This window comes from Ochotona princeps, chromosome 13 (genome assembly GCF_030435755.1).
Source record: "Ochotona princeps isolate mOchPri1 chromosome 13, mOchPri1.hap1, whole genome shotgun sequence".
In the NCBI taxonomy this organism is placed as follows: Eukaryota; Metazoa; Chordata; class Mammalia; order Lagomorpha; family Ochotonidae; genus Ochotona; species Ochotona princeps.
In genome coordinates, this window is record NC_080844.1 from 58,582,711 (window position 1) to 58,607,636 (window position 24,926).

The following is a 24,926-nucleotide window of genomic DNA, read 5'->3' on the forward strand; positions in this document are numbered from 1 at the left end:
CAGCTCCCTTGGTCCTACCCCTCATTTATAGTGCAGTAGCAGGTGTCGACTGCTGAGACACTGAGTGGACAGCAGCCCCATCAGCTCCCTTGGTCCTGCCCCTCATGTTATAGTGCAGTAGCAGGAGTTTAGTGCTGAGACACTGAGTGGACAGCAGCCCCATCAGAGCTGGCAGTCACATCCCTTCTCTTTTTTTTTAATATGAGCATTTATTTAAGATTTATTTTATGTATTTGAAATGAAAATTTGCAGAGAAAGGACAACAGAGAGGTCTTCTATCCACTAGTTCCTGCTCCAAATGGCCAGAACGGTCAGGGTAAAGCCAGGAGCAAGGAACTTGATCCAGGCTTCTATGCGGATGGCAGGGGCCCAAGTACTTGAGCCATTCTCCACTGCTTTTCCCAGGCCAGCAGCTGGGACAGGAACCAGTGCCCACATGGGGTGCCCCCACTGTAGATGGAAGCTTAACCTGTTATATCACCATACCAGACCCCACCTCCTGTCTAAGTCCCCTGGATCACCTTGCAGTGTCACAGGGAAGCCCTGGATGATGCAGCCTCCCTGTGATGATACTGGTTGAACTGAGAGCGCTGGTGACCCTGGTTGTTGGTGTGGTATCCGGGGATGTTGTGGAGTCAGTGGGTCATCTCTTGTTGGAGTTCTTCCTGGGAAAGACCTGGGCACTGATGAGGGCTCCCCATGTGGGATTCTGAGCCCAGTGCAGAACCCTGATCAGCTGCCACCGTGGGTTCCACCCATGCACACCTTGGATCTAGGCCAGGGAAGGATTTTCTTCATCAAGGCCCAGCCTGCAAGGATCTAACAAGAAAGTCAACAGCACCTGGAAAAGCAAGGCCCTACCTGTAAGTTAGCAGGCTGTAAGGTGAGCAAGCCAGTTACATACCCCAAATCCACAGTCCAATGCTTTGGGTTACCTGCACCCACCAGGCAGCAGTGCTTGTTACAGCTGGCTTCACACGTTCCCACCCCACATCCTACACATAACCCTGATGTCCAAGGATGGCCCTGTCCCCGGGGTGCCAGGTTCCAGGAGACCAGCCAAAGCACAATCAGGGAATGCCAGGTTGTCATCTTGACCATGAGCCGAATCACCTGGGAGCTTACAAGGACCCCTGGGGCCTCAGCCTGACCAGTGAAAAAGTAAACTGCATCACAGACATTTGAAAAAGGCTCAAGGGAGTCTGGTCTGTCCCACGTACAAACAGTTGAAAGTTCTGCCACAGGTCCCGGCACGATAGCCTAGTGGCTAAAGTCCTCGCCATTCATGCAATGGGATCCCATATGGGTGCTGGTTCATGTTCCGGCTGCTGCACTTCCCATCCAGCTCCTTGCTTATGGCCTGGAAAATCCCAAGGCCTTGGGACCCTGTACCTGTGTGGGAGATCTGGCATAAGTTCCTGGATCCTGGCTTCAGATTAGCTCAGCTCTAGCCATTGTGGCCATTTGGGGAATGAACCAGCAGTGGAGCATCCTTGTCTTTCCTTCTCTGTAAATCTGACTTTCCAATAAAAATAAATAAACCTTTTTTAAAAAGTTCTCCTTCAGCCTCCAGGACCCTGGCACGCTCTCTTACGAACAACTGTTAGTATTCTGTTTTCATTTTGATAATAGCAATGTGTTTTCTCTTGGTTGTGTTGCTGTGCATAAAAGTTGATTTCTGAGTCATTGCTCTATCATGAAATGAATAGAATATTCCAGAGGGTGTACTAAGGAATATTCCAGGAAGGCTGGATGGCATACATTTCCTGGAGTGAGGCAATGAGAGTATGATCCGGGATGGAAAATTCTAAAGAGGGAGTCCACTCTGGTCCCAGAGTCCACTCTGGGACCTGGAAAGGAGCAAACATGGCTGGCGAGGAGCCTGGTAAGAAGGAGAATAAGTGAGCCAGGGTGTGGGGAGCTTCTGGGGCAGAACTGTGGCAGCATCCCTGGCAGAAGGAGCTGTAAGTGTAAAAGCTCAGGGGAGGGAAAAGCATGCTCATGCCAGAAGCCCAAGTCCTGCTGCGTATAAGCAGTAAGGGCTCAGAGTAGCACAGAGGAAGCTAGGTGGAGGTCAGATGGGAACTGGGCTTTGGGCTGCTCTGACAAAGTAGCTTCAGCAACAGAAACACATTGCCTGATAGTCTCAGAGGCTGAAAGTCCCACATGACTGTGAGGTGGCTCCTTCTGAGGCCCGCAAGAGAGAATTGATGCCATGCCACTTGCCTGCCTTCACCAGCAGTGCTGGTACACTCGGCGACCCTGGCCCTCGTGTTCCCCTGCCTTTCTCCCTGGGGTATCTGGCTGTATCCAAAGTCCCCTTGCTGTAAGGTCACTAAGGCCCCTCCTAATGACCTCATTTGTAACTTCACCATCTGTTAAGACCCCCTTCTGCAAGTCAGACCATGCTCTGAGTTGCTGGGGATCAGAACTTAAACCTGTCTTCTTGCAAGGAACACAATTCAACCCATGGCAGTGGCCTCTTGCTAGGATGTGAGTGTATAAGCACCTCCCAAATGCACTTGGAAGCTTAGCCCTCTTGGTGGGGTATTAAGACGTGGGGCAAGCTCTGTCCTCTGGAACTGCATTCATGACTGCATAAAAGATGCTTCCAAGAGCTGCCTGCCCATGCAACCATTTCCGCCATGTGAGACAGGCATCACCACCCCGGCTGCAGACACCAAATCTAGCACCTTGATCTCCATTTTCCCAGCCCCGGAACTGTGAGCAACAAATGAGACATTATTCTAAATTACCCAGGCTGACCAAGACAGCACCCTTGTACATCCAGCTTAGGAGCTTGGCTGCTCCTGTATTCTGACCCCAACGCAGAGCTGTTCTCTTGGACAAAAGTCTGAATCGCATTACTGCCTACACACAAGCCCTCAGCAATCTACTTTCTCAGCAATTTTTGGCATGTGTGGTTATGCATCTATTTGTGGTCCTATTGTCTACTTCCATGCCATCATCAGTCCCACAAGGGCAGGGAAGGAGGATGTCCAGTTCGCTGTTGAAACCCCAGGGCTTCAACCCTATCCATGCCATTGAAGGCCACATGAAAATAACTACAGGAGGGTGACTCTGCAGCCATGCATCTGAAGATCCAGCTCAGGATGAAAGCTTAGAGTAACTTGGCAAGTTGGGGGAGGATAACTTGAAGAGGGAGAGGCTATAGCCTAGAAAGAGGTGATGTTGGCCACATGAGAGTAAAGATGGGTGGGCTGGGAGGATAAAGTGGAGGTGATAGATACAGGAAGTGTTGAGTGGCATGGGGCAGGTGTGTTTCCATAGGCCTCAGGAGCAGGAGAAAGAGGATCCAAATCACCACCATCCCCCAGGTTAGCTGCTGTGCCAGCTGGCAAGGCTCACCCAGACCCTGCCACCTGCTGGTCATGTGGTTGCTGAGTGTGTTTTCCCACAGGTGCTGGCCTCCATTTTCTTCTCACAGCAGACAGCTGGCAGATCCTGGTGCCTCAGACAGGGAAGGGCAGCTGAGCTGGCTCTGCCAAGGGCCGACAATTGCGAGTGAATGAGTGCCTGGGCACTCATTTGGGGTCAGCTCACCTGCTGTAGATCACCCCTCTGGAAGACAGCAAGCAGGCTCTGGGCTTCTTGGATGTCTTTTCTTAACCACTGGTGATTGGTCAGAAGGGGGGGTCCCTAATGCTCTTGATGGGAGGAGTTTGGCATAGGGACAAGTTCCTAAATCAGCCCAGATTCTGCCCATTTTACAGATCCACAAACGGATGTGCAGGAGGAAGAACCCAGAGATCAAAGTCCTGTTCTTTTCCGTCTTTCCACTAAACCCTTCAGTCTTTGGGCCTCAGCTGTCACTGCTGAAAATGGGAATACAGCAAGACTATTTCTTGAATGTCTTCAGTTTCAGAGGACTTGGATTTCATCTCTGCTGTTTTCTTTGAGCACATTTTCCATTGTCTACCACCCAGTTCTTTCTCCATCTCCACTCTTCCCATCTCAGCCCCCAATGCCTGCCCCTACTGTTTATTTCTCATTTATTTTGGCATTATGACATCTGGGTGATTTTTTTTATCCTTGTTAAAAGAAGGACTTCAATTTTGTGCTTCTTCATTTTGTGCTTCTTCAAGATGAGTGTTGCTTGAGCAGAATAGCAGTATTCTTGCCCTGGGTTAGCTTCCAAATTTCTAGAAAAAAAATCTCTATTTGAAAAAGATTTTCAAATCAGATCGCTCACATCACCTGTACCAAATGCTTGATTTCTGCCTACCTCCAGTCACGCTGCAATACCATTCAGACTTGATGGCGATTTCACTCTCCACCTGTAAAACCTCATGATGGCTTGAGGTGACCCTGAGCTGCCCTTGACACTTGGAACAGAGCCTGATGACCTGGATTCAAGAACTATTCTTGTCTAGAATTGTAACCCTCCACCGTTTCCCTAGCTCAGCCGTCCGGGATGGGTGCTTACCACATGAAACACCACTGGCCATTCTGGCGTGAAAATCTCCCTGGATTCCTGATTAGCCTGTGGCTGGAACTACGTGACCTAATTTTCTCTTCATGGATGTGCAGTGGTCAGCGCACTATTGGGGTGCTGAAGATGGCCTCCAAAAGGGTGTATCAAAAGGACTCTTTGCCTTATGGATAAGATTAGAGGAACTCAGCCGGAATGAAGATGCACCCAAGGATCAAAAGTAGCTGGAAATCTTTTCTTACTGAGGCATGAACATGGAGAGAGGAAGTTGTTCTAAAATCTGCAAAAAGTTGGGGGCTGTTGGAGGGAAGCTGCTTGTGAGGCACTACAACCCTTGGGAGAAAAGTAAAGACCTAGCCCAAACACTCCCTGGGAGACAGGGAGCCCGAGCACAAGCCCTCTAGCCCCTGCTTCCTTCTCCAACCCTTCCTCTGCTGGAGTCTTCCACAAGCTGAACTCAACCAGAAGACCAGGGACCAAGGATCCCAGGGAGGCAACCTTGGGGCCCAGAGAAGGGGGAAGACCCAAAGACCATCTCTAGAGAATCACTGAGTTATCCAGCTCACCAGCCCAATGAGCCACTCATTTCTATTGCCCTGTTCATTCATTTGGCAAATATTTTTGGATCACCTGCTTCCTGCCAGAAGCTATATTGTACTCAGGTGACATTGACAATGGCCACACAGATCTAGATCTGAAATGAAGACAAAAGCTTAAAAAGTGATCACAGAAGTATAAATGTCAACTGGGGCACTTCCTATGAAAAGAAATTAAGGACTAGGAAGAAAGATCAGATTTTGACTTGGGAGGTGAATATGGTCTCGTTGAGAATATGACTTGTAATTAGAGCAACTTAGCCAGCAAAAAGGAAAGAATAATGTTTTAGAAAAACCCTACACACAAGAATCTAAAGGCTGTGAAAGCAAAGAGAGCTTACAATGGAAAGCACACAGATTGTGGATCTCTGGCCCGTGAGGCAGGGAAAAAGGCCAAAGATGCCCCACAGCCAAGACTTTCTCAAGAACAGTGACCACCCTGTGCATTAGATAAAGTGCATTTCAGGTTCCAGCCCCACAAGATAGTCCAACGTCTTATCTAATAACTTAGCTTATCCTGTAAATGTGGGATCACCCTCAGGATTATTTAAAGGACAAGGTAAAGGGTATGTCCAAGATGGCAGTGATCATGTCAAGCAGAATATTTACACAACGGAATATACCAAGGTCTGAGATGGCCATTTTCCAGGATCAATTTGAGTTCAGTGATCTAGGGGGAGAGAGGGGAAGCTGGAGCTGGGGAAGGGTCCAGGTGACGCCCTCGGAGTCATGGTTAGGAATCTGATATTTTCCCAGTGTGACAGGCAGCCCTGGCCTCATGGCATGGGCCCAGGACTTCCTTTCGGTCTGATATTGTTCCAAGCAGCTCAGTGCAGCTCTGTATGAGTGTGACCTAACCTGCTGCCTCAGCTGTTGGACACCTTTCCAGGGGCTTTGCAGTCACCCAGGCAGAGATGGTCCCATTCAGACTTCAGCATCACATTCGCAGTTTCACAAACCCTGACTTAAGCCTGTTTGATACAGGAAACTTCATTCCTTGGCGCCCATCAGGCCACTTTGCTTCACGTTTTGTCTATTTCCCAAGATTAGCAAACTCGAGACAGCATCCTGGAAGTTCCCACCTCAGTTTTTTCAGTATTCCGTTTTGTAGGATTCAGACTGACACAATGGCAGCATATTGAATGTGTCTACCAGCTTGGCCGCCGGGCAGCCCTGACAATCATCCCAAATGTTTTTTAGCCTCAGAATCCTCAGAAGGGAGTCTATCTCTCCCTCTCTCTCCCTCCCTCCCTTCCTTCCTCCCTTCCTCCCTCTCTCTTTCTCTCTCACACACAGAAGCCATTTCTCTATACTTGAGACTCTCAGGAAGTTCCTAGCAGATTCAGAACTTCTAGGATTGCTCAAACGGCAGAAGAGGGACGTGGAGTGATAGGAACTCTCAGCTAACTGCAGGTAGACCTTATGCTGCTGTGGCCTCTTTGGAAAGCTGCTTGCCAGTACCTCCTAAAGCTAAGCATGTGCACACTCCAGGACCCACAAAACACCCTTGGGGATATGAGAAAACCCTAGAGAAACGAGTGTATATGTCTTCCCAAAGATGTACAGATTAAAATGCTCTTAGCAGGATCATCCATAGCATCCTCTAGCTGGGAGGAATCCACATGTCCACCCGTGGCCAAATGGCACCTAAATTTCAATAATATATTCCCACAACATTCACATAGCAATGCCACACAACAGTAAAGGAAATCAACCATAGAACAAAACCGTTTCCTATGAAAATGAATCTTAAAAATGTCTTGTGTGAAAAAACACCAACAACATACTGTACTATTATATTGATGTGAAATCTAGGAGAAAGAAAAAAATAAATCTGTGGTGATAGAATTCAGAGTTACGGTGTTATTGTTCTAGGAGTGGAAGAAGAGAAACTTTTGGGTGCTCCAAGTATTTTACATCTTGATGTAGGGGACTGTAAAAGTACTTCAAAATACTCATGTGAAATTTGAATTAAAGTACGTTATTGAAATCTGTTCGTGTTTTCAGGATACACATTCGCCAAGGATTTTTGAAGACCCCTTGGATATATGTCAGAACCCATTACACTGAAAAAGCATTTTAAGTATAAATTTTAAAAACTTATTAAATCATACTTAGGATTTAAACTGAAGATCTATGTACTTTGGTGGATCCAAATCAGAGGCCAATTGAAGACATGACAGGGGGCACCTGCGCATTCCACCCCCTGCATGTATGTGCCCCTTGAGCACTGGAGGGAAGAATGCACCTCTACTTCTTATCTCCAAGCCAGAGTAGATCAATGCAGTTCAAAAAGGCTTGGAAAAGAGACTGCATGATTTCTAGACACAGCAGTGCTTGGACAGTATCCACTGTGTTGTGCAGTGAGCCAGGTCTGCGGTATTGCCTTTGTTTCTACCCTGTCTGGTCTGGGTTTATCAGAGGCAGGGACCACTCTGCCACCAAGGATAACAAGCGGTGGGCACATCCCTACTGACACATGCTTGCATGGATAGGAAACGAGGAGCTTCGCAGCCCACACTGTCTGCCAGGAACAGCAGCATGACATGCTAGGTTTGGGGTTCCTGCAGCAGGTGGGATTTGGGTCAGTAGATGCTATGGTTTTATAATCCCCTGCTATCACTTCGGGTACACAATCCTTCAGAAACTGGGGAGTCCTTCCCATCCAACCCCCACCAAATCGATTTTTCCTCCTCTCGATTTCACTTTCAAAAGGGGTTTCACTGGCTGTGTGTGTTTAAGATAATAGGTTCAAAGTTCCCATGTACAGTCCCCTGTCTAGCCTGCTGTGGCATTTCCTCTAAGGAGTCTAGAAGATAAAGCCTGGTATTAAAAAGCCACAGCAGGTTTGTGGGGCCAAGAGAAAAAGCTCCTGCCTTGCACTGTAAGTTGTGGCTCTGCCTGGCTAGGGGGGTTGACAGGATGGCCACATGGCATCAGGATGGAGGTTGGGGGAGGGGTCGCTGTGGCTCTGGGAAGATGCTGAGTTCAGGGTTCTAGGGTGGTGCTGCCCACTCTTGAGCCCCACTTTATCCTGAATACTCTCCCAGCCTCTCACCCTGCCCCAGTCCTGCCACTGCAGCACACAGCTGTGGATGTAGCCTCTGTGTGTGTCTGTGTTGTCCGCCCTGCAGATGCTGCCCCCGTGGACCCTCAGCCTTCTCCTGCTGGCCACAGTCAGAGGTGAGGACAAAGTGAAGCCTGGGCTGTCTGGGAGGGGCGGGGTGGGTAAGCAATACAGTAATAATCATACTTATGAGCAAGATTATAATTGCGGTTATTAAAACACCCATTGCTTCATTTGGAGTGCTGTCTCTGAGGCAAACAGGGCGGTGTGCTGGATATGTGGTTCCTGCAGGGGCTTCCTTCTTCACCTTGACTCTTGCCATTGTGTCCTTGGCATCCCAGCCCACTCTTGGCCTTCCCTTGTGCCCTGGCCATGAAATAAGACTCAGCTCCTGACAGCAGAACCAGGGGAATCGGGCTCTCCTCTTCGCTAACCTGCTGCTTCCTCCTGCTCCAGACATGGGAACTCCCCGAGGCTCACCCTCAAGGCCCTCCCCTCCTCAAGACTCTCTGCTGATTGACCTCTGGCCCTCATGAGTTCCAGAAAGCCTTGCCAGTCCCATAACTCAAACCCATAATCCTGCACCAGGCAGGCAGTACCTTCACTCCTACCCTTCACTTTGCTGAATTTTTATGCTAATCTATTAGGTTGTTTGCCAGCAGTCAGCCCAGTCCTCACCCACTTAACCCCAGACTCACCCCTACCCTCTCTCAGATTCTATTGCTTCTGAGCCACTTCTTCCTGGTTCCCAAAACCACCTTGAGGAAGCACAGCCCCACCCCTCACCCTTACAGCTCAACGCTGTCCAGGGCATTCCCTGCTCTCCACCAAAGGGAGCCCTGACATCTAGATCTGGCATCCAGGGCTCTTTGGTCAGCACTGGGCCCAGCTACCACTGCCTTCTTAAGCAGAGGCTGCTCTAGCCTGCTGTAGCTTCACTTCCAATCCCCACTTGGATTCTTCCCATGGCCTAGAAGGAACCCAGCGTCATTGCCAGTTCTTGGGGGATTTCCTCACTTTTAGGACTGGGCTGGTGGTCGACTTTTCCTTCTCATCCTCAGTTCCTGCCTTCCACCCCAACTAAGTTCTTGGGTTCACATTTCAACTCCATCACTAGCCATGGCCATTAGCTTCCTGTGCCTTGGTTTCCCAACCTGTAATATAGAGGCCGCAGCTGTTCATTTATCATGTACTAAGACTCAGATGAGCTAATACTACTTAGAACATTCTCATGGTATCTGACATGTGGTAAACAACATTAGATACTCATTTTTGAATACATGGCCAATATGTGGCACTATCCTTTGAAGAGTGGAGAAGTCCTAAGAGAGAAACCAATTATAATTCTTTGGATCTGCATTATGTCATCTCTCATGACTATTTCTTGTGCTAATGTTTATGTCATAGACATGGAAAGGACACTCAGATTTAGTCATAGCTCCTTGGGTCATCAGTACATGTACTGAGTTCATACTACATTCAGTGTGATGCAAAATGAAGTCATCTCCATTCTTAAGAAATGTACCCTTCAAAGGCAACAGAGAAAATCTGGTATGACAGGGAATAATTTGAATAACGGTGTATATAAAGATGACATGAAGATGTATCGATTGGACAAACACCAGTGAAGGCTTCCTGTGTGCATGGCCTGTGTTGAATATGAGAAGAGAGATGCCAAGACAAACAACAGCACAGGTAGCATACCTGCTTGATGTTTGGTGTCGGTGCATTTGACATGGCCAAGGGCCAGCTGTGAGTTTGCCACTCAAGGTGGTTTTAGTAACAGGTTGCAAATCAATGATTCTGCTTATTACATTAGCTGTTTCTAGGGTCCAAACCCATATCACTGTGAATCAGGATCTACAGGGGAGGGCTTGGGAACATATGTGCAATACAAACATCCAGCTCCAGGTTCTGGGTGATTTGCATCATGTAAGTCTAGGGGGTCACTGATGGCAAAGAGGACCAGCCCTAGCTTCAGCCACATGTGAGCTCCTAGCTGAAGTCATCCCGTGCAGAGGGGACACGGTTTATCTCCAGAATCTCACGTGTGTCCTGTTGCTGGTACCATCTGTTCCAGGGAGAGAGATCTGCTATGCACCTCTTGGTTGCTTTTCTGATGAAAAACCATGGGCAGGAATCATTCAGAGGCCTTTGAAGCTATTTCCCTGGGCCCCCGAGGACATCCGCACTCGTTTCCATCTGTACACCAATGAAAACCCAAACAACTACCAAGTAAGAGTGGGTGTGAGGTGGGTGGAGGGCACAAGGATGTGGATCCATGCTGGAAACTTGCTAGCACCGTCCAGGGAATACGCGCTGCCTTGGAACTTTCCCGATGAGGCGCTCACTGTTGTCAGACCTGTCACCATCCTTGCTCTTAGAATGCTAAACCACTGAGTACCTGAAAAATCTATGGATGGCTGAGTCACACTCACCCCTTCATGCACACTGGTGCTCGAGACTCCTGGGGCTGCTCCAGCATCAGGTCCCTGCTACTACGAGGGAGAAATCAGACAGTACATCCATCCCTCCCCCAGACCCTGAACTGGGGACAAGGAGATGTGACTCCTTCTCTGGGAGTGAAGTGGGGAAGAGAGAGCACATATCCATGAGTGAGAAGAGGAAAGGTGTGCCCAGCAGGCCTGTGGGGAGAGCAGGCCACGATTGCTCCAGGTGGTCAGCAGTGACCACAAGGCGGTTTAGAGGAATCTCTGGCTAAGGATGTCAACACCTCACAGCCCTGGCCCCTGACAGAGTTGCAAGATCCAGTTATCTGCCTCTTCGTCACCAAGGTCACCCACTTTGGGAATCTGTGTGACAAATTCCTCACTCACCTTGCTGAGCTGACAGTGTGCCTGCACATGACTAATATGCAATTTAAAAACAACACAAAACATAAACCACTTGTATTTATTTGAAAAGCCAACAGACACACAGAGATAAAGAGCTGTCATTCCCTGGTTTACTCACTATGTGGCCACAAGGGCCAGAGCTGGGTTTGGGCCAAGGTCAGAAGCTATAAACTAAATCCAGGTCACCTTTGGGGCGGCAGGGACTCTAATTACCTGAGTCATCACTGCCACCTCTAAGGGTCTGTGCTGGCAAGAAGCTGGAGGCAGGAGCCAGAGCTGGGTATGAAACCCAGGTCCTCTGGTGTGGGATGCAGGTGCCTTCATCACTTAGTTAAAGCCAGTTTGTACATGTGATCCTTCTTTAGCATCGTGTCTGTGACAGCAGGTGCATTGGCCAGGCAGGCCAGTGGGCAGTGAGGAGTCTGTTCTGAGCTCTCACAGCTCCACAGAGCTAAACCATCCCTCAGCCCACATGCTTTGGGCATATGAATTCTGTGCCTTGGACCTCTGTGGCCACCTGGGAAAATCTACAAATCCCCAGTCAGCGCAATGATTTCAATTGCATAAAGCCTATGAGATTATGAAGGAAGCCCATTATATTGGGAAGCAATCACCAGAAGATAAAGCTACAAATTACAAAAATTAGAGCTATGTGGTAGAATAATGTATGTGCTGCTGTATTTCCTCACCAACAAGATCTAGAGATTAGTGTAATAACTGCTGATACTTCAAGTCACCCTGAGTGTAATATTTTGAGGAATCTGCCACAACCATACTATGACAGAAAAAATTATCTTTTATTCTATGGTCTTTTGCTGCTTCATTTCATGATTCCCAGAAACACTAGATTTCAGGCAGTGGGAAGTGGAAATAGAAAGTTTATGAACTTGGACTTGGTGGTTCTACCCACAACTCCAGGTCAGGAACTCCTTGCAGACTGCCCCAGCTTCCTGCTGTGCAACCTGTGGTCTCGCTGCTACAGGCACTTACAGACCCGTGGTTCAGAAAGGCCATCGTTTGTCTCATTAATGCAGCTGATCACGGCCACTGACCCAGCCACAATTGCAGCTTCAAACTTCCAATTGGACCGCAAGACTCGCTTCGTCATCCATGGCTTCATAGATGAGGGCGAAGGGAACTGGCTGCTGGACATGTGCCGGGTAGGGGCCCGCCCTCCTCACCTGTTTTGTCCCAGCACACAGGTGCAGACACTGCACCCTGATATCCTTGGAATGGGGTGACAGCCTTCCTCCAAGGCTGGTCAAAGAGTCTCAGAGATGGAGCCCAAAGCAAGCTCCCGGAGGCCGCCTCTGAGGGTGAACAGCTATAAAGCAGAATATTCTGCAGTGACACACATATTCTGCACCCACATTGTCATAACAGCAGCCACTGGCCATGTGGTTCCCCAGCTCAGGCCTGCTGCAACTGACAAACTGCTGCACGTTATTGGGTAGTAGCCTGCTCACTCCCCGATTTCTAGTAAGTGAGCTTTTTGCCCTGGCTGTGTCCTTACCTACAGGCCTCAGCTTTCACATCTGTGCAGCAGCTCTGAGTAGGCCCAGTCCAAAGTGCTGCGGATGAGGTTAAGGAATATCAAAGCTCCCGCACAAACAAGGTGCCTGGTGGGTGTGAATCGCTGGGGAGTTGGCAGATGGGTTTCCCAACTTCATGCTTGCCCTCTCCCCTTCTCTCCCCAGAAAATGTTTCAAGTAGAGGAAGTCAACTGCATCTGCGTGGACTGGAGCCACGGGTCACGAACAGCCTACACCCAGGCAGTGCACAACATCCGCGTGGTGGGGGCAGAGATCGCCCTGTTGGTCCAAGTGCTCTCGGTAAAACCCTGCCTGAGCCAGGTCCTGGGAGCGAGAGGGGCAGAGCTGGGGCAGGGAAGCACCCCACTGCGAGCAGGGCTAGTCCAGGACTGGAGGGCCAAGGCCGAGCAGGGTCTGGGTAGCAGTCAGGTGGCCAGGCTCACGTGCCCTTCCCAAAAGTGCACTGACACGTTGAGCCTTTGCCAATCGTCCTGATGTCTTCAGGACCCTCTTGGAGGATCTGAGGCGCGCTAATATCTTCAGTCGTCCTGTGCAGGCTGTTCCGGGAAACAGCATTCTAGCTTCGCTGACAGGTCCCACCCGTGCCAGAGACTGCGCCGGGAGCCCCTGGTGGGCGGCAGCAGGCGGCGCAGGTGCGCTCCCGGCCGGCGCCCAGCCTGCAGTTGGCGTGGAGGCCACTGGTCCGCACTGTTGCCCCGCGCACGAGCTGGCCCTCCGCAGTGATGGGGACCGGCTCCTCTCGCGTGACCAACCTGGGCCCTTAAACCTGATACGCCGTCCCAATACAGACCGAGATGGGATACAGCCCCGAAGACGTGCATCTCATCGGCCACAGCCTGGGCGCACACGCGGCCGCGGAAGCGGGCAGGAGACTGGGGGGCCTCGTGGGCAGGATCACAGGTGAGAGTCTGGGGATTGCGGGCTTGGATCGGTGACCAGGGGGAGTGTGCGGCAGCGGCGCCCCAAGGCGAAGGGCACCCCCACTGGCTCTCCAAGAGCAGATGGCCTTGCTCCCACCTAAAAAATAATTGCCCGTGTATTGTAAAGTGTGTCAGCAAATAGATGATTATAAATGAAAATACACTTATGAAGAAAATAAGCAAATAGATATGGTTCTAAGGAAGAGGTAACCAGCGCCTGAAACCCATGACTTCACGGATATAATTACTAGAGTATGAGCTAAAGAGAAAGGAGGAAGGCAGAGAGAGAGAGAGAGACGGAGAGAAACTTGCCAGTTCACATTTTCTGCCACACAGGCAGAAAATGAAACTGGCTTAGCTGAGTGCTGCCAGTAGGAGGCGCCCAGGAAATAGGAATGAATGAATTACTAAGTAGAATGGGTATGGAGAGGCACGGCTATTCTGGGCAGCCAGTAGATGACCACGGCAAACAGCTGGACTCTACTCACAAGTGTCTTCTGGGCACCAGGCATGGGGTGAAGGATGGGATGGGGAGAAGTAATCATTTTCACGGTTATGTAGAAATTTGCTATTTGTAAAAGACTTTCTCTTACCTCTTTTCATGGGGTTTGCACAATGGTTCTGTAGGGTAGATTGTTTATTCCCATTTTCTGGGTGGGAGTCGAGGTCAGAGAAGACAGACATGTGACCCTGAGCAGAAGCAGGGCAGGGATGTGGGTCACAGTGTGCGTGTTTATACCCTCTGCTGTTTCTGCTCCCACAGTCGCGTGGGCCAGCTGGGGAGGCAGACCACAGGGTCAGCAATAAAAATCAAACAGAATTAGTCAGTGCAGAATACGCCTGTACAGTGAGGAGGGGACTTGGGAAGGGTAGTTGAGTCTTCCTCCAGGAGGAAGTGCTTGAGCTCAGTTTTAGAAGGGAAGGATTTAAGGTGCAGCAGGCTGGGGAATAGCATGAGCAAAGGCCCAGAGGAGCAGATATGTGGGCCTTGGGGCCTGGACACAGTGGGGGAAGGTCAGGGAGCCCACAGTATCTCAGGGCCAGAGCTGGATGGTGATTGGTGTGGAGACAAGGAGCCAGGCATTGGGGATTTCAAATGGTCCCTGAAGGCCACGATCCCTGTTCCCATTGCCCTTCCAGGCAGGCCCAGGTCCCTAACCCAAGCTGCTGGGAATCCCTGGAGCAGGTTTCTCACACCCCGTTTGTGGGTATGGGGCATAGATCTCAGTCTTCCCTGGTGTGCAGCCTGTTGAGCTCTCTCCTTCTCAGGGCTGGATCCAGCAGAGCCCTGCTTCCAGGGAGCGCCCGAGGAGGTTCGGCTGGACCCATCCGATGCAGAATTCGTGGATGTGATTCACACCGACATGGCTCCCATCATCCCTTTCCTAGGTGAGCTCCTCAGTCCAGCCTCCTGTGTGGCAGGGCTGTGGCTAGTGACATTGGGTCCAGGTGTCCCACACACACAAAATTTTGTTCATGGCTTATTTTGTTGACAACTAAATATATCCCACAATTTTTCTTCTCAGTTCAGTTCTTTTTTTTTTCAGTGCTTTCATATATAAAATCCCATAAAGCTTGCCAATGTATTGAATGATGATGTAGCATTTGTCAGGTGCTGCACTGGATATATTATAAACATGAGCTCATTCAATCTGTGGCATCCTACAAAGTGGTCCCCATTTCACAGCTGAGGAACTGAGACTCAAGGAGGTTAGGTAGCTTCCCAAGGTGCGTGATCTGTTAGTAAAACAGCATTTCATCACAGCTCTGTGTGCCTGCAAAGCTCCTCACCAGTGTGCAGTGGCTGTCAATATAAAGTATGGCATCTCATTAAAACCATGTAACATAGAAATCATCATTTAAAAGTGAATCAAGTAACACAAGTAATACCAGTCATGATATGGTCCAATGGTGCACTATGGTATCAGGGCACAGGGGGCCCCTAAGGTAAATAGACACACACACACACACATACACACATACATATACCCACACAAATACATGTATGACCTCTCCTCCCCCCTTGCCTTGCCAAGCTTCCATCTCTGAGAACCTCCTGCCTGCAGACTTGGAGGCGGCAATGGGGAAAATTTGCCAAGAGTGTTCTCACAGGGATTGGCAGGGGTTGAACACCTCGCTATGTCCCTGATCCAGCTTGGAGGCTACTGACCTGCCTGCTTCCCTCTGCTCCATATACCTCAGGTTTTGGAATGAGCCAGAAGGTGGGTCACCTGGATTTCTTTCCAAATGGAGGAAAGCACATGCCAGGATGTCAGAAGAATATCCTGTCCACCATCATTGACATAGACGGGATCTGGGAAGGTAGGATCCCTGAAGGCAGCAACAGCTGCTTAGTTTGGAGGGAAGAGCAGTGAAGGGGGGAAGTGGCCGAGCCACTCCAGTGCTGAGTCTGTCACCATTTACGGAGCACGGTTTCTGATCCAGGTATTTGCCCAGCAGTACCAGGAGACAGTTTACTCTGATTAGCCCTAGTTTCCAAATGCCAAGTCTGGGTATCATGAAAGTTATTGAATTAGTCATCACAGGCTGGTCCAAATTTAATCCCAGTTCAGACTGTAAATCTATGCTCTCAGCCCCAGCCTATACTATCTTCCCAGAGCAGAAGTCTGGAATGAGACACACACATAAGCCAAACCCAGCTCCAGCTTCGGTCACCTATTCTGTCTGCAGCATAACTCCTTGAAGATCAGATCCCTTATTTGTCTTCATTTTTCCATGCTTGGAGTTCTGCAAGGCTAAAGACCCTAGTCTTGGGCATCCCAGCCCCGAGCCACTCTGGTAAACTGAGTCAAGTGATTGGAGTGACGTGTTATTAGTTCACATGCTTCATGTCAAAGCATGGGGTTGATAAATTAACAGCCAGCATTCTGCCCTCCGCCACTCAGTTCTGATCCAGATAACTACTGAACCAATGTGCCTGGGCCACTGAACCTGAAAGAAGCAGGAAGTGAGGAGTAGGCACACAGCAGAGAAAGGCTCCCTCATTTCATTAAGAGGCAATTTGGAGTGGACAGTCCCTGAATGCTGGAGAGTATCTCCATGAGTTCAGGGCATGGGGAACAAGGCACGCCACTCTCCTATGACGGGGTCCTTGGGCAGCCGTTGGAGAGAAACGAGTTGGAAACAAGTTGTGTCCTGTGGCGATGAGTGTTGATATGGGCACAGGCGCATGGGGCGTGGCCATGGCTGGCCTGCGAGTGGTGAGGAGCAGACCTGTATCAGGCTCAAAGAGGACTTTCTCTGTGAGTGGGAGATTGAGTCCACCAGCTCCTCAGGAGAGATCCCAGGTGTGTCTGGGGATGCTCCTGTGGATTACTCCATGGAAAAATTGAAGCCAGGCAGCTGGAGGAATGAATAAACCAATTTTCAAGCAAGAGACTTGATTAAAGACAGTGACAAGTATAGCTGACAGTCACAGTGTCGCAGCTCTCCATGAAGTCCGTCTGTGCCCGGCATGACAGGCAGGAGTGGCTACTCAGCCTGGGCTTAGGCACAGCAGAGACCAGGCTGGCAAAAGCGTGTTCCGTGTGGCCTTGAGGTTCCCACAACACCATGGGTGGAAAGCAGCCCTCGGTGTGTCTGAAGGACCTGAACAGAACCATCTGGAAAACTGGAGTAAGCTGCAGTCCTGGAGTCATGAAAAGTAGATTCTCCTTTCTCATAACAATCAGAGGACCAAGCAAGCTGTGCCTCTAACATGCTGGGGAGGGACTCCTGGAAGCCACTGTTCTCTTCTCAGGCCCTCGGGTTCTAGGTAGATAGACAGATGGATGTTAGACATAAATCAGTCTGTTTCAAAAAGCTGGTACTGCCTTTTTAATCTTTAGATGTTTGATGCATAACACATTACACGTGTTTGTGATCCCATGAGATATCTCAATGCAGTATGCACTGTTCATGCGCAGAATGACTCTGCTTCTCTATACCTTGAGCACCTCTTCACAGAAAATAACCCAAGTCCTCTCCCCTGGCTGTCATTCAGAAGGTGTTACGCCTGTTCTTATCTTCCTTCAGTCCCTCTTTGTACATATGTGTGTGTACAAATATGAACTCTATGTTTCTCTCTGTCTCTCCATCTGTGTGTGTGTGTGTGTGTCTGTGTCCACAGCACTCCCTTTCCCCCACCAGCCCTCTCATTCATTCATTTTTGGCACATGCCTGGCCACTAGCGCCCTGAACACAAATGCTTGTTAGGACTCATCACTCCTCAGCAATCGCCTGGCTCTGAGTGAGCATGCCCAGTGTGTTCAGTGGTGCTGACACCCGTCTAAGACATGGGGAGGTGACTCCTTGCTTACTCATTTCTAAAGAAAAGAAAGGTCTTCCATGAGCCACCCTGGTCTTTGTCCTCTCAGGAACCCACAACTTTGTAGCCTGCAATCACCTCCGGAGCTACAAGTATTATGCCAGCAGCATCTTGCAACCTGATGGCTTCCTGGGATATCCCTGTGCCTCCTACAAGGAATTTGAGGAGGTAGGATCATACTGGGGACCTAGAGAAGATGTTGGGGAGCTGCACTGTTGGTACCGCCTGTGGCTTAGAACAGAACGAGGACATGTGACTCTACAACTCAGGCGAGGAGGTGGAGAGAGGGCTGAGGTCGGGCAGTATACGTGGGCCTGAGGGCAGGTGGCACAGACCTGCCAGGCTGGCATTCCCTGGGGTCCCCAGCTTTTCAGCTTTTCATGTAGGACAATCGCCAGCTCACACACAGTGTGAAAGATCAGTCCAAATGAACACCTGTATAACCATCATCTGGAAGCACTGCTAACATTACTCATACACTAACACATGTAAGTGTGTGTAGGGGCTTTCATAGAAAATAAAACTCAAAGCTAAGTTTACTTTTGTGTAATTAATTTGAGACCATGCATAGTTTTTCATAATACATATGTTCTATGAACTTTCTGGGTCCCCTTGAATATGTACTTTTCCTTTAGGTTGTGTTAGTGAAATTAAAGATATTATAACGCTTTGCTCATGTCCTAAGGACTAGATCATTCTCCTATGCATGAGAAATGCAACTTTGATGTGCTAGTATTTTCCAATATGTAGATCACAGTCCAGCTTCTGCACTTTTCCAAATGATGGCTTCTACAGCTGTGTCTGCCCTCCTCCTTCTGTTCTTCCTTCCCCACTCCTTCCTATCCTCCCATCCCTTCTTTTCCTTGCATTTATTGTGTTGTCACTTTAGCTTCCGTTCATCCAGAACAGTTTTCCCTTTCTTGGTTGTCGAGAACATTGACAGTTGTGGGGATTCCAGATCAGGTGCTTAGAGACTAACTCACATTAGAAATTGATTATTTCAGTGTAATCCAACAGAAGACACTGGTACTTCTCAGCTTATTACATATATAAGGCACTTATTTAATAGAGCTTTGTCCATATTTTGATGCCATGAATTTTGATAACTTGGTTAAGGTAGTATCTGCAAAAGTTACCCGTTGTGAAAGTATTATTTCCCTTAAGTTCTTCACTAGGTAAAATTGTCCCCTGACAATAAACCCAGAGGTTTGAACGCCTGCGATGATCCTACCTTGAATTCACTACTATGTTGGAGGTTACAAAAAGTTGATATTTAAATTTTTTTCTCAAATACAAAAATGTTTCAACTCACATGTTTTGCATTCAAAATTAATTTTGACCTTGGCATTCTAGGGTTGAGTTAAGGTCTAAAGAGCATCTTGTTTGATCCAGGTATCTGTGAATCTTCAGGAAGAATCCCTGGCTGTGTTGATCCTCACTGGTGCACAGATAATATTGTGGCCTCCAGAGTTCCATGCTACATGCTTCCCAAATTGCGAAATAACTCCTCACACCACACATTTGGTTCATGGTGTAGGCTCAAAGGCAGAGTGAATATTGATGCTGTGCCACAAAGTGCTCACCTGATTGCAAAGAGCAAACTGCCTCCTTTAAACCCAGTTAATGAACAACCGTTGAGGAACAAGGAGGAACAAGGAATATTAAGTAGTCTAGAAAAATAACTCACATGAAAATGAATATGATCGTGTTTCCCTTCCTCTTTTGAGATAGTTAACTCACCTCTTTCTAGAGACACTGTTTTCCATCTTAATTTCATATTTTAATTTGACTGTGTCTTCTAAGTGACTTGACTCTTCAGCTGTACTCTGAGTCTTCCATGCTTAGTGGGTTATCTGCAGGGCGTAGCCAAGTTGTATGTAGTTCTAAGGATAGATGCACAAATGGGCTGGGAGAGTGCAGGATCAATGGAATGATGGAGGGGTGGGTGATAAGTTGGGTAGGAGGTGAATTGATATGTGGGTGGTTGGATAGTTGGATGGATGAACTGGAAAGCTGATGGAGTGAGTGAGCAAAAGGCATACCCCTAATAGACATTTTTTTTCCTCATTAGAACGGTTGCTTTCCTTGTCCACCTGAAGGATGCCCCAAAATGGGGCACTTTGCTGACCAGTTTCAGGGGAAAAATAGCACTGTGGAACAAGCCTTTTTTCTGAACACAGGAAGTCGTGGTAACTTTACTCGTAAGTTTTACTCACTTAAAATGTCTTGCAAGTAAATTTAAAAAGTATACTAACTAGCCTTATCAGTCAGAACGCTTGGTTATAATGGACAGAAACATAGCTGCAACCAGCTGAAGGTGTAATATACACAGAGAACACCATTTGTTTGGAGTCTTTTGTTCACCAGTGATGGTCAGGCGTGGTCACACGTCTACCCACTCCTGTGGCAGGAAGGATCTATCTATTAGAAGAAAAAGAGGGCAGCATGAGACCAAGTCCTTGCAACTCAAAGCACCTCCAAAGTGGCGACTGGCCACCATACTAGTTCCCCTACTCACATGCTCTGTGTTATTCTTTTGCTCAGCTCCTCCTTTAAAAACAGCAGACAGTAAAGTCATTAAGACTCATTTGCTAGAAATAATGTCATGTGATGACCAGAGAGGAGCAAAGTTATTTTCCAAAGAAGTGTTAAGTTGTTAAAGCTATTTAAATTGTTTTAAAACAAAGTATTTAATAATGAATGTGTAACTAGGCAAATGTATAATATTTAGCTATAAAATAAGTTTAAAATTAATTTTTTAAATGCATATGTCATTCTATAAAACATTTTTCACACTCGATATTTCCTATAATCTTTGCAATGCTTATCACAGAAGGTGCCAATTGGCAGTATTTGTAGAGTCTAATGTACACATTTCTTTAACCCAGTCACTTCACTTCTCAGAACACACCATAGAAAATGCCTGCTTGTATGCACAGCGGGACTTGTTCAAGGACACCCACTGTAGAGTTGTCTTTAAATAGCAGAAGATTGATGGACAAATGTGAGTGTCGGCCACTTGGCAAATGACTAAATAATAATGTTATTTAAATCTACATGGAACTAATAAAAGGAGGCTACAGCTCTGTGTACTGAGGAGAGGAAACCATGCAACCAGAATATGTAAACTAGACAACAGAAATTTATTTCTCACCACTCTGGAGGCTGGAAGGCTAAGAACGTAGTGTCCACATGGTCAGGTCCTGGTGTAGAATCACACCTTCTTATACTCTCTCACATGGAGGAAACAGGGTGACTGAGTCTCTGGAGTCACTTTTATGAGGCTGCTCATGGTGACCTAACTGTATCTCAAAGATATTGTCTCTTCACATTGGGAGGTAAGACTCACTGCTTGAATTGGTTGGGCAGAATGGGGGAGCCAAATACTCAGTCCATGTCCTCCTGTATCAGAGAGGGTCCAAGTAGGTGTGTGGTCGAGGCTCACCTTCATCCCTGGGGACACAATTCTTGCTGTGTGAGTAAAAGATTGTGCTGACCTATAATATTCCCTTCCAAATCTTACACACTCCTAGGAATCCAAATACCTTGATCCCGCATCCACCAAAGGGAATTGTCACACTGTCCCTAACCTGTGCTCTACAGGGAATTTTGAGCTGGGAACAAAAATGCTTCCACTGGGCCATTTTCTGAACTGATTGTGCTTCTTTGGACAGGTTGGAGATATAGGGTATTGGTCACGCTGTCTGGAAAAAGAAAACTGAATGGATACATCAGGGTTGCGTTGTACGGGAGGGACAGAAATTCAAGACAGTATGAGATTTTCAAGTAAGTTCGACAGTAAAGGGATAGAGATGCTTTTTATAATGGATGCTTTTTCTATTTGTAGTAGATTGAGTAAAAACCACTTTTTATATTGAAGTATATGTTATATAGAACCACTGGGTCCCAAAAAATCAGAGCCAGAAGGAATTCTTAGCATGTAGTTCAATCATCCCATTTTCCATACAGGAGAGTAGTGAGGCCCAGCGTTGCAATTCACTGTTTAAATGAGTCCTATGAAACCTGCTTTTGGAATTCTGATGGCCTGACTGAACGTCAAATTGTCAGGCAGGGCACATGTGTAAGAAAACTCCTTCCCACACATGGAGCCTTCCCACACAACTTCCTATTCCTGTGGTGGCTTCAGGACTGGCTTTTGTTGGGTACATGAGGTGCTTGATAAATACACTAGGCAAATGCATAATGTATGCAGTAAAATGAGTTTCTGTATTTGCACTAAGTTTTACACAATATTTTTCAAGCTTAGTTAAATTTCTTTGGTGACTTCCTATGCTACTTAGGAGTATATTTAAATATGAGACACTAGGCCACTTGGTTGCATAATGAACTTTAAGGTTAATATGCTACCCTAAATATTTTGTCATTCTCTAGGGACAAATATTAACAGTGGAAATGTGGAATCCAATATTTTTAAAATGTATGTCCTGTACAAATACATTGGTGTTTGGGCAACCTCTGGACATATATAAAGTTATTCCAATTGTTTGCAAAAATACAACAATGGCAACCATTGTTTAGAAAAACAGCAGATTTCTTTCATTCTGTGTGTCCTTACATCCAACTTATGCAACATTTTTTGTTAAATATTTTATTTCATTTGATTTTATGAGATAGAGAAATTTTCCCATCACTGATCTATTCTTCAAAGGCTTACAATAGCCAGGGCTGGGTCAGGCCAAAGCCAGGAGCCAGGAAATCAACCTGGGTCTCCTACGTGGGAAGCAGCGACCCAACTAGTTTAACCATCACTTGCTGCCTCCCAGAGTGTACACGTGCAGTGAACCAAGTTAGAAGCAGAGCCAGGACTTGAACCCAGGCATTCAACATGGGCATACGGAGCAGCATCTTAGTCACTGTGCCAAATACCCAGCCCTGACACAACAAACTATGTCTGTATTTTCAGAGGATCCCTCACACCTGGTGCAAGCCATGTTCGTGACATTGATGTGGACTTGCATGTTGGAGAAATCCAGAAGGTTAAATTCCTGTGGAACAACCCCGTGATCAATCTTCTCAGGCCCAAGCTGGGGGCTTCCCAGATCACAGTGCAAAGTGGCGGAAATGGGACTGAGTGCGTCTTTTACTGCATCTAACTCGGATTCAGTGTTGATGTATCTACCTACCCTTCATTCAGACACCTCAGATGCATCACTTATCCTTTGCTGTGCATCCCATTTAACCGCTTACCCCTTTCCCTTACTCACCCACCTGTTCATCCAGACACCTACCTCCTCATCTTCTGGCCATGCAGCCACCATTTCATTCATCTTCCTGAGCTGTCCGTCTCAACCTGGCTTACTCTGGAAAATCACTCAGTGAATGGAAAATAAGGCATAGATTGAAAAATCAGGCTAAAAAAATTTATCTCAAATGATAAGGAAAATGCCTAGGAAATACCTGAGAGAAATCTTTGAGCCAATTTCAATTGCTGTGCAGTTATTAATATACCAAAGGCATGAGAGAAGTTATAAGTTACATTGGGAATCTGGCTCACAGGGAAAAGTCTTTCTTATTCTGAGGGAATAGAATTGTTGGAGTGGGAAGAGAAGATGACTTTTTAAAATATAGAGTAAGAAAGTAGGACAATCTAAGGAAAATCAGAAAATGATGGCGCTTTGGAGTTTAAAGGAATCATAGATGTCATCTCTCAACCAGACAAGGAGAGAGATATTGCAGGGGGAAGCGCAGCTTACCATTGTGGGAGAGGCACTCATCCTGCTGCCTCAGCACGTTTTCAGCAGGCTCAGGTGTCCCTGTCAGTGAACTACTGCCTTGTGGACTCCAGTGCAGAAGGCAAGTGTGAGACCCAGGAAGGACTTGCATCCAGGGCTCTCCCCTGAGCCCATAAGCTCACACAGCTGCCTGGAAGGTCTGGTGGTACAAGGCCTTGTAGAGAATGCCTGGCTCTCACAGTATTTGGGTGCAGGTGGATTTCCTATTTGTAAGTACAATATATGTCACAGATCATTTATCCCTAACACCAAGTTCCCTACCCCACATAGAGCTCCCTCCTCAACAAGTTCAATTCTGAAGCTAATCCCTAAGGGAGGGCTGGCTTGGCCACACTGTCCCTTTAGCCAAAACCACCTACAAGTCACAGTTGCCCCAACCTGGCCAGACTCGACCCCTTCAGGATTGATAGCCCTCTGTGGTTGTGCTTTAAACATACTTTATTGATGTGTAATTTCCACACTATACAATTTGCCCACATGAAGTGTGCAATTCAGTGGCTTAGTGCAGTTGTACAACCCTCACTACAAGAAATTTTAGTATGTTTTTATCACTCCAAAAGAAAGCCCTGAGTTGTTAGTCATGCCCAGTCCACACACATCCTGTTTCCCAGCCCTGCACGTCCACCTCTCTTTCTGTCTCTCTTGTGACTGTCCTCTCTTCCCTTGCAGGATGTTTTCAAGGTTAATCCACATAGCCGATATAATGACTTCAGTATTTTTTATTGCCACATAATATTATGTTATGCAGATGACCACATTTTATTTATACCTATACTAATGGGTGGATATTTTGACTTTTTCCTCTTTGAAGAAGCTAAAGATCGGGTTCCTCTGAAGGTTCATGTGCAAACTTTTGTAAGGATCCCTGACTTCCTTCTCTTGAGTATATACCTATCAGTAGACCTGCTAAATCATAACATAACTGTATTTAGTCTTGAAAGCAACTGCCTGGCTGCTCTCAACATGGCTACCACATTTTACAATCCCAGGTGAAGTGTGTGATGAGCCCTGAATGATGTTAACTGCACAGAGAGAATCCTTTCTGGAACCAATGGGATGCACAGACCTCAGGAACTCATTGCTAGGCTAGAAGCAGCAGGCCCGAGGAAAAAAGCTCGGTTCAGTCCAGCATGGTTGGATCTAGCTGATTCACTGTCGAACCATTAATAACCCCCAAAGAGAAGAAGATTGCTTTGGGCAGGTTTCTTTAGACCCTGACTAGTGTCACGGAGTTGTGTGCAAGGGAGCTGAAACCAAAGCGGGCAAAGTGCTGCCTGTTCATCGCAAGTCCCCTTTCCACCGGTAGAGGGCTCACACTGAAAATGTTGTCGTCCACAGGTACCGCTTCTGCAGCAGCTACACGGTGAAAGAAGATGTGTTACAGTCCCTCTACCCGTGTTAA

At 47.5% G+C, this 24,926-nt stretch overlaps 1 protein-coding gene across 2 annotated transcripts; it reads left to right on the forward strand.

Annotated features, from left to right (window-relative positions):
* Positions 1-8,180: 8,180 nt before the first annotated feature.
* Positions 8,181-24,926, forward strand: LOC101516331 (pancreatic lipase-related protein 2). Of its 2 annotated transcripts, XM_058671527.1 has the most exons (13): positions 8,184-8,232; positions 10,197-10,351; positions 12,006-12,131; positions 12,669-12,803; positions 13,313-13,424; positions 14,714-14,833; positions 15,647-15,766; positions 17,821-17,939; positions 19,843-19,972; positions 21,446-21,557; positions 22,696-22,844; positions 23,394-23,412; positions 24,863-24,926. In XM_058671527.1, exons 1-13 carry the CDS (start codon positions 8,184-8,186, stop codon positions 24,924-24,926), a joined length of 1,410 nt encoding a protein of 469 aa, XP_058527510.1. The 2 variants fall into 2 exon arrangements, with proteins under 2 accessions (XP_004579848.2, XP_058527510.1); XM_004579791.2 differs by lacking the exon at positions 23,394-23,412 and having other exon boundaries at positions 8,181-8,232; positions 22,696-22,863.

Coding starts and splice junctions, on each gene's coding strand:
- LOC101516331 (XM_004579791.2), top strand. CDS start 8,184: ATGCTGCCCCCGTGGACCCTCAGCCTTCTCCTGCTGGCCACAGTCAGA. Junction 8,233..10,196: donor CCTGCTGGCCACAGTCAGAG/GTGAGGACAAAG, acceptor CATCTGTTCCAG/GGAGAGAGATCTGCTATGCA. Junction 13,425..14,713: donor CCTCGTGGGCAGGATCACAG/GTGAGAGTCTGG, acceptor TCTCCTTCTCAG/GGCTGGATCCAGCAGAGCCC.